Source organism: Tenebrio molitor, chromosome 2 (genome assembly GCF_963966145.1).
Source record: "Tenebrio molitor chromosome 2, icTenMoli1.1, whole genome shotgun sequence".
Classification (NCBI taxonomy): domain Eukaryota; kingdom Metazoa; phylum Arthropoda; class Insecta; order Coleoptera; family Tenebrionidae; genus Tenebrio; species Tenebrio molitor.
In genome coordinates, this window is record NC_091047.1 from 13,616,842 (window position 1) to 13,628,851 (window position 12,010).

The window sequence follows — 12,010 nt, forward strand, 5'->3', positions numbered from 1 at the left end:
TTCACTTACCTACTATTTAGCAGTTGCAGTTTTGTTCATTTCCAGTCAGACTTGCAACGTTTTGATAAGCAACTAGTCCCATCTTACATAAACTTAACTCAGTCGACACCAGCAGAGCTTTATTATCGTAAGTGATATGTTAAACTTTTTATCCACTTAATCATTACACGCATTTTGTTGTCACTTTTGACAGTCACAGAATTTGAAGGTTTTACAAGTTGCAATACCCACATCATTAAACCAATAATATGTTTTGAATTGAAAATAGATATTTTAAAATCTCCACAAGTCACGATTTGTTTATTATAAACATTTATTGCATTTTTTTTAAACGCAACTGACAAACTTTGTCGAACGAGCGATCAAATTCAAGGATTCCAGGGACCTGATTTTTTGCTAATTGGTTGCGGAGGTACCGTTTAGAAAGGATCATTCCGTTAGCAGGTGAATCTTCGGAGATGGCTACAAGCTGCTATCTGTCATCTAAGACCCATTGTACCATTTATATTTCGGGTTGTCGTTATCCGATAATATCATCGTTGAGATGTTTTAGGTAGCACGCAAAATTTAGGAAGCAGGTAGTAAATAATGTTTCCTGTCTCGCTAGTTTTTATTAAATTCTTGATTGTTCCTACAAGTTTTGTACATAAACAACGTTACATTACTTGATGGCATCTTTTAATGAAAAACATATCTACATTACATAATAAATAAATAAATATTTGTACAAGTATGGCATAAAAGGTTTACAGATTTCCTACCGATAATAATAATTAAACAAATCCTAACGGAAAAATAAAACGAAGAAGGATGAATCTGTTCACTCGACATCAATCTTGACTTCTCTTTCAACATCACTATCACCACTTCCACATTTCTCTTCGAAATCGTCTCCAGCGTGCGTAACAAACACACCGTAAGGTTGCTGAATTCCTATAGACGTAATACTGGGAGGTTTCACCTTTTTGTCTGGTTTCTTGAGCAATTCCTCGATAGAGTACGGGTTTTTTCTCTTCAACTCCTGTTGCTTTTCCTTGGTGTCGGTTGACAGGACACACTCCTTGTCCTCAACAAGGTTGGAGGTTTGGTTGCTTAAGGAGTTGACAGTGGGGTGATAGGGAATGATTAAATTAGACCAGTTGTTCGAGGCCGGCAGATCTAGAGGACTCGTGGTGGCGATGTGGAGTTGGTGTTGGAGCGCCGCTAGTCTGTTACTGGTGGAATAAGCGGTCTCGTGCATTGAAAAGTACGGAAGAGTACTTCCCAAACTAGTTGATACTTTTGAATACATTTCACCTCTCATCAGAGACTCTGAAAAAAGTGGCTAATTTAATTTCACAACACGAACAAGTCAAATTATAGGTATTTGATGGGTGCAGACCATCGAAATTAAGCAGATCATACCCATTGCAGGCGAGTAATACGATCGAAAGTGAGATTAGGTTAGAAAAGCATAAAACTTTCTACAATTAATTCCAATTAGTTATGTAATTGCGCTCACACTGATTCATTAAAGGATGTAAAACATTAACAATCTGTTAACGAGTTGCTTGTAAAAATGAATTTTATTTGTTGTCGCCACAAAAAGAAAGCGCCGACGTCAATATGTCAATCGTTACAAGACCGTTAAAGAAGTCGCTTAAGTTCGCGATCATCATAACGAGGCTTTATTTATTCTTGTTGTGCACATCTTGTCTCATATTTACGAGCAGGAGGAGTCGCTGAGTTAATTTCTGATCGGACTCGTCGATTTCCTAATGAAGACATCTTGATGAAGATGCACTTTGTAAAATATTATCCTCATAAATTCAACCATTCGCCGTTTTCGTTAATAGAGTCCCAGGTAGAGACACTAGAGCTCTTAATTTACCTGGATGTGGAGGTCGTGCATGGTGTAGTATTTCCGGGGGATCCGGCCAAACGCCACTGTTCCTCAATATTCGGTTAACAGAGCTGACTGAAGGAATGTTGTGGGGTTCGCAGACACGCTGCGATATGAGCTGCTCCCGGATCTCCCAGGCGAACATGCCCGGATTTTCTTGTTTGAACCTCAGGATTTTTTTGACTACCGTCGGAGTGGCGACTTGCTGTAACAAGATTTTTGTGATTGATTAGTTTCCGCTTCGGAGAAATTACGGTTGATTTGTTTTGTGTAATTGTGCGGCGGTTGTCTATGGGTAAAATGAAGAACATAACGCGTGCAATTCAGCTAATGATAATAATATAGTAAACTCATAATAAAACATGATCGATGTGACTAGCACAACTGTCTGATATGTTTATCCTTGCCTGTAAACACCGATATTGACACGAGATGGGCCTACGATAGTGCTGCTGCATGCATGTTTCATTATCAGGACTTGAAATATTTTCCATAGCTACTCCAGAACCATTTAGTGTAAACATGTACACATTTAACGTATCGAAAATCATTATGGGACTATGAAATGGAAGCCGACATCGCTGATCTCGTTATTTTTATTTTTGTAAGAATTACGGTGGAAGGCACAATTTGTGCTTCCCGTACATTTCTATTTCATTGCATTAATTTATACTTTTACGTTCGAAACATATTTTAATGCAACAGTATTTTTGCATTTGTTGTTGAAAATTTTAAATTATTTTTTTAATATACAGGGTGATTCATATAGTATCATACAAACTTTAACAAGTGGTAGATCCCAATCCTTACACACTCTTACAAAAATGTCTAGGTTCCAAGGTTAAAATTGTTGAAGATAAAGCATGTTGAAGAGTGTACTACCACCTGTTAAGAACTGCAGATAAATGAAAATATTTTACGTTGAAACAAACTGTTAGGCATTGTTGTCAAAATGAAACTAAAGCGAACTTTATAATACCAATATTTTCCCTATAACAACAATTGTTTGCTTCTATTATGACATTCATGACATTTATTATAAATTGGACGTAAAGTAGAATGATTTAGCGAAGAATGGCATTTACTAATAGTGAAAAAACCGATATGGTAATTGTTGCCAATTTTTGATGTATGACTCAAAATTTTATTGTCAAGAACCTTTTGAGATCGGAATCTTTCACTGGTTAAAATATTTATGAAACTACATATATGAATCACCCTATATATTAAAAAAAAAACAATAATTTGAATTCTGTATTTTGTAAGCGTAACAGTCAAATTTCAAAAAAAAAAATCAAATATGAAATTACATAATATATTGTTATACTTTGAATAAAATGTCCCAAATTTTATTTACCACATTTTTTCGAAGAAATTATTTATTATTTTTACGTATGATAGTAATAACCAGCTACCTACTCAGTTCTCTCAAGTATTAAAAACATTATTAAAATAAAAAATAATTTGGCATTTTTGTGTCGGTTTTTGTCCAAAAATGAAGCATACATTTTAATTTTTGGGTATGATTTTGTTGTTTGTGATTTTTTTGAATTCCATATCTAGCCGGCTACGACTATGACATCTGTGTCAACATAAATAAAAATTCATAGCCTTCTAAAGGATAAAAGCATTTGATCAATTGATCATGTGTCACTTTGAATGAATTCTAATTATTATTTTTTGTGTTCGACACTGTTAGAATTTGAGAATTTTCTCCTGTGTGAACGAATTTTGCTAAGTTGTCAAAACGAAACGTCAAGTTAATTTTAAAGATTTTAAGCGATGATTTGAAGCCTTTAAGGGGCTCGTCGAACAAAAAAAACGTCGAATTCAACTCGTTCGTGTCTAAATTGGGCTCTTTATGGCACTCGTGGATCTTTAAAACGCACGTTTCACTCACGTTTTAAACTGGCCCACTCATGCGATAAAGAGCTCAATTTACACACGAACTTGTTAAATAATATACTATTTCAGTTTGACAATATTTACACTACAGTTGTTTACAAAAAAAAAAAATTGAGAACTGTTAAAATAAAATTGACATATTTTTACAATTTTTTCATAGTGTGAAAACTTCTTACGAGAGATAGGTTAGAGTTGTTCAATGACATTTTTTAAAATTACATAGGTCTACACTGATTTCGACACCCAGATTACGAAAATGTTTTGGTTTTGCGCTATCACGTCTAGTTTTTTCACAATTCGTTTTTTCTTAAAATTGGAATGTTCACCTAGAATGAATGAATTAATTCAAAATTCCGATACTGTAATATTCTATGAATGTTGTTAAAAGGAATGCCTGGAACGCATTTAAGAAAATTGTTGGAAAATTTTCACATCTTGGGATATAATGAGTTTGAAAGTGCATTTCCTATTTTCGCACTTAAATCTTTTTCCTAAAAATCTTGGTGCTATATTAGCGTTTTCACCAAGATATAAACGAAATGGACAGGTAATATCAAGGAATATGGGGCGTATCAATGATGGCAGACTTTTGCTGGATGTTACAGCACGATGTATGTACCAAAAAAAAACATACAGCAGACAATCAATTAAAACAAGTTTCGTCACAAAGCGTCAAAGATGCCATTCTCATAAGGAATAAAAATTTAGTTTAATTTTAAACCAAGAATTATTATAAACTTTTTATTTTCATCAATAAATTGCTTAATTTTTTTTTGTTCATTGTGAAAAAACAACGATTAAAAAGTTTTGTTTTGTAGGCCTGTCTTATTTGATAGCTATTGTCAAGTAGACAATTAATTGACAAATTAACAAAACCAAATTTACATTAGGAAAATTTTCATTTCCCGTTTTTTTGCGCTCAACTGTACCTACAACTAATATTTTTTTAATTTTTGATGGTAACGTCTTAAACATCCTCACCAATTTTGACGGGTCCTGTTATTTTGACAATACGAACTCTATGCAGCAACAACGGTGACAGCGAAACTAATTGCATTAGTAGTTTCTACATCAGTGGATTCTTAAATGAAATTTAAAATTTATTCATTCTCCATCCAGATAAAATTACCTAATAATAATAATCAACCAGAAGAATAAATTAATTCCGTAATTAAAAGCTAAAATAAATTCTATCTAAATAATGATTTGTTTATGAATACATAAGGACAACGTTTGATTTTCCCAAATTAACGGAAAGTTACAAAGTAATATAATGCAATAATATTAAATTGAGGAAATCCGTGTGACGCACTTCATGTATTGGATTATTCAACATGATTGTGGATAAGTAAGGCAACTATGTACGAAAATTTATGTGGCAACTGTGCGGGTGGGGTATGGTTGACATTTGTATGACATTTCATAAGCGTGCATTTGATTTTTTTATACCATTGCACATTGACTTGACAATAATTTTCAAAATTACGCGACTATAAACTGTCAAAGAAATGTCACCTCTATCCTACCTACAGAGTTGCCACATACATTTTCGTACATAGTTGCCATACTTATCCAGAATCATTTTGAATCACCCAATACTTTATTAACGTTATGCTTTGTTAATAAAAAAAAATCCATGTTAATACACTAAAATGTCATCCAGTAACCTAAAATTAAATTTTTTAAATAGAATTTTCTCATTTTTAGATTGTCAGACAGTTGTTAAATAACTCCTTTGTTTGGTCATATTTCGCAAAATATTAATTTGAACATCTTATAGATCAGATTTTTCCTTTTAATTTGGAACTACTGTCGTAGTTACTGCTTGAAGGATATATGTATTTCAAATTTTACGTGCCCTAGGTACTACCTACTTTCTCTATGTAGAATTTAGTGATTTTTATGTCAACCAATCTCTCGCTGGACAAACTATAGAAAACCAAAAACATGTGAGCTCGATCAATTTAAACCTCACGATGTTAGTTCAGGATTAAGTTTGATGCGAAAAAGTACGAAACTAGGTTAACTTGCGGAAAATATTTTTCTATATTTTTTTTTCAACATTTTGTAAATTCTTTGGTTCGTCTATTGTTCAATAAATTGTCACAAAATTCGTCAATGATGTTTCCACCTCGAAAATATTTACAAAGTCTTAGTTTTTGTTGTGTTTAATTAAAATTTGTCAAATAATTTTAGAAATATTCTGATGTGTAGAAAAGACAAGAGGCTTAACTGTTGAAAAGGATGAGGACAAAAGGACATCGCGCGTGTCACGGTCGCATTAGACCGGTGTTTGTAGTGACACAAGCCCCCGTTATCGGACGATCCATCAGGTAAGACCTTCCGTTAACCGCAACCATTCACATGTCCTGAAAAACGTAATTACAGGACTGAAAATTCTATTGTAGATCGTCGGCAATAAAAAACAACAAGAAACAATAATTGTCGACATGCTTAATAACCGAACGTCTTTCATTTTTGATTCGGTCTTCCTTACCTCGAACCGGATTGATGTTTTTAATACGATTGCGCAAATGTTATGTTGTAATCAAGTTTAACAATAATTACACCCTTTTGCAATAATAGTAGACGCAATATTATAGAATAGGACGTAATTTATCGTAACAACGTGGCATCGTAATTATGTTTATATAAAACCACAGGGGTGTAATTATATCCGTCGCTTTCTTGTTTGCTTACTCGTTTTGTATCGTTATTTTTTGTCTAATGAGAACGTAATTATTTCACGTGTGGTAAATTTCACCCCTTCGTATTTACAAAAGATGTCACCAAAGATTTCCTGAATAAATTACGACCGACCGAAAAACAAACGAGTTATAACTTTTTTATTTCTGCGTCGGTGTTGACCGGTGTTGACCGACCCCAGCAGACGATTTTCCAGTGAAGTTCGATTAGGTACGCTGGAGGTAGCGACAAGTGGTGCTATAAAGGTCTATTAGTGATGCTAGATGAGAGCAGATATATCTGCAGACTCGCCGTGTGAATTGTGACGCCTGGTGTTAAGGCTAATTCCTACGTGGATGTCCTGTTGGCACAGCTGCAATCTCGGTTAAACAAACTCATTATCGCCTATTTGAAAACTCCATTATGTTTACACGCTCTCCACGCACGCTGAAATTAATATGCGCCCGCAATTTAGATAGGGCCTTTATCTACGCATTATTGCTTTGTTTTTGTTTGTTAGTTTTTAAGCTCGTTAAGTGGAAAGCTGTTTACATCCATACAGGTACACCTTTCAGAAATTGATACAATTATCACTGAAAAAAATTCATATTTCTACTTTCCAATTAGGAAATTCGTGTCTTGATACATTTGGAATATGCAATGCAAAAAATTTGTTCAGAAATATCAAAAGAAAATGATAGATCAGTTCTAAAGGAAAATGTGAGATACGAGTATCTACTTATTTGACTTTGAAGTATAAAAAATTGAATGCTTTTATCTATTAGTGAATTAGTACCTATAGCCAAAATGAGTTTAAGAATAGAGTGTATTTCTGTTTAAATATTAGACGATGGCAGGTTTCAACATTCAATTTGATTTTAGAACATTTATTATGTAGTGTCTTTTAAAATTATAACAAAAATTGTGTTACTTAATTGTATTTTTTGTTTGCACCCCTCGTCAGTCTGCATAGTAGAAATACAAACAACGCAAAAAGTGAGGTTAGATTTAAACAGCTGATTCGTGATCTGTAATTCATGGTGCGTTCATAGTCGACTCTTCAACGACAACTTTGAGGATACATTTAAATAAACACCGATTATAAACGCCAGCCAAAGAACAAGAATTGGAGAAAGTAAGGTTAGAATGTTGTTTGTTCAGGTTTCAAGTGCAGCCGTGATTCAAGTTGTATCGAGGAATGTAAAGGAACCCCCGATAGTTTTTCACTAAAACTTTGACACCCTCTAGCGCCTACTAGAAATTTTTAATTTATCATTTTGGCAAGATTCTGCCAACATCCATCTATAGTGTCAATTCGTACTTGTCCCTTGTAGATCAAGAACGATGACAGATAAGTGCTAACAGAAGAATGTTCTAAACTCGAAATTTAATGTAGAATCCAAATGTGAAATCAAAATGGGGCCTTTCCATTTAAAAAAACAAAGATGGTGTCGATTTCCTATATTTCTGGAAGCGTTACCAATTAACTCAAGACCCAAAATTCAAAAACTGACTGCGTGACCGACACAGAAAAGTTTTATTTTTGAATGTCAGTCATGACGACAGTAAAAGGTGGTTTACAGAGATTTTGTTGAAATGACAGAAAAATTCTGCCCGAAATTTTGATTCCGCGACTGTACGTATCTAATTTGTAAATGTAAACAATATTCGACACCTAAAAAAACTGTAGATATTACTAATTATTATTATTATTATTGAAGGCTAACTGGCTAGACGCCCAATTACAAACCCTGCCAAAAAGAAAACGATACACAAAACGCATACTGTAAAAAAACCAATTGACAATTTGATTTGAATCTTTGTTGAAAATATAGTAATAGATAATAACAATTTAGTGCCCAAAAAAATTACAGATTCAATTACACAGGTCAGGTCAGGTCAGTGGATTTGGTGCCGGAAAGATTAAAACTGTTTTTGACTATGCCTGCTATGCTGATTCGAATGGTATAGATTTTTTTCTAAATCTACGTGTAGTTTCCGAGATATAACACGTGTCCAAAAACTGCTGCTTGTACATATTTTTCACCTTTTATGACATTACTGAACATAAAGAAAGTTTCTTTTTCGTTATTTCTTTGAGTGAATTTCTTCAGGACATTCACGCCTGATACCCCAGCAGCAGTCAGCCATCATATCGACCCTGGTATAATTTTTAGGTTCTGATGAAATCGCTCTTCTTGTTCCTCACTGTAAGAGCCAAGATTTGCAGGAAACTTATCCAAATGATTATGTACTCGTAGATAATGGACTTTGATGCATGGTACTTCAATTTTTCCAAAACCAGAAATTTGTTTTGATACCCCTCCTTTAATTTAGTGGAAGGAGCAATAGGTACTGCACCATATTTATTACCATTATGTAGCGGCTTGAGTAAAAGGTAGGGGTTTTGATGATGTTGCCTCAACAACAAGCACACGTCTCTTGGCGGATTCTAGATCGGGATAGGTCTTTTTTTTTTCGGTTAGCGCCATGTAAATTGATTAAGCAAAAATAACAGTCATCGTAGTGATTTTTTGGTTCCCTCCAAACCATAGGCACACTAAACTTCGAATGACGTCTTTTGACATTCATCCACTGTCTCAAATGTTTCCTACACGTTTTGCAAACATTGTTTGGAATCCAAGGTTTGTCAACATTTTTGATTTTCATGTTGAAGTAAGCGAAATAGGTAAATAGGTTTTCGACATTTCTTTATCGTATATTCGCCACAAACATAACAAAATGTATTCGGATCATTTAGATAAGATCGTTTTGACAAAAATATCTCGAAGATTTTATTTCGGACCGTTTTTTATTAAACAAACACCAACACTAAATACGTGAAACGGCAAACAGTTATCGCTGCGGCTACCGCAAAAACTGTACGTAGTTTTCACAAATTAATATTACTGAGAAGATCACTAGACCCTATGCATTAAAATCACGTTTAAGTTTCAGTGGCACCAATTTTTTTTTTTAATTTTGTAGACCTGCGTTATAGGATAAGTAAAAAGAAAATATAAATAACAAACCTAATACATACCTAAGTTAAAAAGTATGGTCCTTAGTGACAGTAATATTATATGATTATTTCCTTCACCTATCAAATTTGAATTTTTAACTGTTAAAAATCAACACAATAATATCGATAAATGCTGTCTTGCTACAATAAATGCCCTCTTCCTGTTTTGTTACTGAACAATAACACGAAAACTAGCTTCATCAATTAATTTTTAGAATCTACTTGTGTTTTGCCTACTTTTTTAAATTCAGTTGAAAAAATAATCTATTCAAATATCACGGAACCTTCTAATGTTCTTTGGGATACATTTGATGGGAGGAGCCTCTGTTTACTGTAAATTATTCCGAACATTTTGTATTAGATATTCAACAAAAATAAAATACCGCAAAAAATAAGTGAAGCATGTATGTAGATTAAGCAAAAAATGTAAAAAATTGCTGCGCTGTGAAGATCATAAATGTTAACGCCAGATCAGAAGCGCATTGAACAACTAACCTTTGAGGCGAATTTAAATTGGTGGTTAACCACCATAATTCGGATTCGAATGATTTTTTTAAAAGATATCTTACAACAAAAAGGCATAAATAAAACAATTAGTATTACTTTTGCTAACATTTTTCTAATTTAAAATCAATATTCGTATTGTCATTTTCAAAAAATTCATTTCCGTGACATGTAATTCATGATAAATTTGACGATGCAAGGTAATAAAAAATGGGACTGGACTTTAATTCATAACACGAATCTTACAACGATGGTATTTCTTCCATTTTCTAATGAGGGGAGCTTTCATTAAATTACCATGCAAATTTGTGAATTGTCCTATAGTAAATTCATCTTTGTAATGACGAACAAGCTGGAACTTTTTTTTGTTAGATTTTTTTACAAAGTAAATAAAAACTACACAGTTGACAAAGATTTCAATTGTCATATTATTGTCGCTGCCAAAATAAATCAATTTCCAAAACGGAGTATAGCACCAATAAGCAAACAGACGAAGCAGCACATTTTAAAGACTGTCAACAAAATAAAAGAAATGACTCATGGAGATAATAGAAACGCAATAAAAAAGTATAAAATTGTTGAAACAAATGACGTGACCCATAACCTAATTTTTTAAAAGCCCAAATTCGCGGTAAAAAGGTGTGTTCGCAAGACAAAAGTTACTAAATTTAGTAACTCTAGTTCGTCATTACAAAAATGAATTTACTATACCTACTTCCGTTTGTTTTATTTTCATTATTGACAGCTGACATAAAATTCAAATTTAAACGTGTTGATTTTTTAAATCTTTTGTTGATAATTGCAGTCACTTGGAGCAGTACCTTTAAATTAAATGCCTTTTTCTATAATTGATTCAAAAAATTGAAATTCACGCATAGTTATCTGTGCCTGAAGTGGGTCATTTTCTGACGTGTATTTTTTTTTTTGCATTGTTAGTAAGATCGAAACCATAGAAACCATACAAAACAGTGTGTGAAATGCAATTTCACGCATACGACTATTTCTGTTTTTCATTTCACGCACTGTATTTTATTAGTTACCTAGCAACATGGTCACTGCATTGAAACTTCAGAGTTCCTTCAAAAATTTGAATTTTTAATTTCAATTTTTTGAATCAATTATAGAAAAAATATTGTTTATATTTCGTGCGCGAAAATATTTTTGTGCATTCAAAGGCTTATACTGCCTCGAACTTCGTCTCGGCGTAAAAGACCTTTTCATGCACAAAAAACACTCTTCGCGCACTTAATATAAAAATAACTATTTCCTCGCTCTAACTTGTTTGTGTTTAAAAACTCATTTTTCAATAAACCGTTGCTCGCATCACACAACTTAATTTTCGGCGATCTATTAAATCACGTCACTTCCGGTTATGTGACAAATTTACCCAGCAGGGACGCAAAAGTCACCATAGTTTTATTGCCAACTGAAACAGTAACTGTTGCTCACGCGGTATATGGAAAAAATTGTTATAGTCAGTGTTGTAACAAGTGTAACAAATTTATTGCAAGGAAGTTGCAGCAGGGGGAAGTGCAATAATGTGAAATATGTATATATTTCATTTTAAATGAAGTAACATTGATAAAATACATTTTCTATGGATCCTTGTAAATTTTTAGGTACGTTCATAAATCAATATTTCCAAGTGACAAAAAAAAAATATTCATAGAATTTCTAAAACCACGTAATGCTTTAAAACGAAAAGCTTTAGGTTTCCTATAAAATGTTGCTCTTAAAATTTTTAAAATACACATTTAGGTGTAGACATTTTGAATTAAAATCCATTTAATTAATCCTTAATTTGAAGTAACTTTTTGAAATTTCACAAAATAACGCATACAATAAAAAATAGGCTTTTGTCGTTTTTGATAATCATTTTTGTCAATTAAATGAAGGATTTTAAAATTTCATGCATAATTTTATAAAGTTACACTTACTTTTGTTGTAACGAAGGTAAAGCTCGACACCTGTAATTTTGTATTTTATTAACAATACTTTTATTTTGGAAAAAC

General features: G+C 33.0%; 1 protein-coding gene across 3 annotated transcripts in view; it reads right to left on the bottom strand.

Moving 5' to 3' along the window:
* Positions 1-591: 591 nt before the first annotated feature.
* Positions 592-12,010, bottom strand: part of Poxn (Pox neuro) — a 47,472-nt gene continuing 36,053 nt past the window's right edge. For 2 of the 3 annotated variants that reach the window (XM_069038956.1, XM_069038957.1), the window contains exons 4-6: positions 11,936-11,965; positions 1,871-2,087; positions 592-1,311 (exon numbers count right to left, since the gene is read on the bottom strand). In XM_069038956.1, coding sequence (XP_068895057.1) covers positions 821-1,311; positions 1,871-2,087; positions 11,936-11,965 — 738 coding nt within the window. In that variant the 3' untranslated portion in view covers positions 592-820. The remainder of the gene's footprint in view (positions 1,312-1,870; positions 2,088-11,935; positions 11,966-12,010) is intronic. The other variant, XM_069038958.1, reaches the window with a different exon arrangement.